General features: G+C 51.6%; 1 protein-coding gene across 2 annotated transcripts in view; it reads left to right on the forward strand.

Moving 5' to 3' along the window:
* The window catches only part of ASB10 (ankyrin repeat and SOCS box containing 10), an 8889-nt gene that overhangs the window by 7608 nt on the left and 576 nt on the right, over positions 1 to 705 (forward strand). The window contains exon 4 of one of the 2 annotated variants that reach the window (XM_006920615.1): positions 522 to 635. The exons of the other annotated variant lie outside the window; for it this stretch is intronic. Coding sequence (XP_006920677.1) covers positions 522 to 635 — 114 coding nt within the window. The remainder of the gene's footprint in view (positions 1 to 521; positions 636 to 705) is intronic. 2 annotated transcript variants of the gene reach the window in all.

Below are 705 nucleotides of genomic sequence, written 5' to 3' on the forward strand. Positions count from 1 at the left end.
CAGTATCCGGCATAAATTATACACGATAGAAATGTTAGCTGTTATATCGGTTTTCTGTCACGGCCATAACAAAATACCACAAACTGGGTGGCCTTAAACAGTAGAAATGTATTCCCTCACAGTCTGGAGGCTGAAATTTGAAACTCAGGTGTTGGAAGGGTTGGCTCCTTCTGGAGGCCCGGAGGGAGAGTCTGTTCCACGCCCGCGTCCCAGCTTCTGCTGTGGCTCGCAATCCGTGGCGTTCCTTGGCTTGTAGGCGCATCACTCCAATCTCTGACTCTGTCGCATGGCATTGTCCCCGTACCTCTGTTTTCTCTCCTTATAAAGATAGCAATCATATTGGATTAGGCCCCACCCGAATGACCTCATTTTAACTTGATTACATCTGAAAAGACACTATTTCTAAATAGGTCGCCTTTATAGGTGTAGGGATTAGGAATTCAACGTCCTAGTGCTGTCTGACCACCCTGTGTGGCCTGCCTGGGCCCCTGGGAACGCTGACACGTCTCTGCCTCCTGCAGGTGCTAGAGCGCTGGTGTGTGTCCCCGCGGACCATCGAGGTTCTGATGAACACCTACAGTGCCATGCAGCTTCCGGAGGAGGCCGTGGACCTCGTGCCTCCTGAAACTCTGCAGGTTAGATTCCAGGACACAGTTACTCGGCCAGCCCCGAAAAATTCCCACCTCCTAAAGGGAAGCCCTGACG

Source organism: Pteropus alecto, unplaced genomic scaffold, assembly GCF_000325575.1.
Source record: "Pteropus alecto unplaced genomic scaffold, ASM32557v1 scaffold48, whole genome shotgun sequence".
Classification (NCBI taxonomy): Eukaryota; Metazoa; Chordata; class Mammalia; order Chiroptera; family Pteropodidae; genus Pteropus; species Pteropus alecto.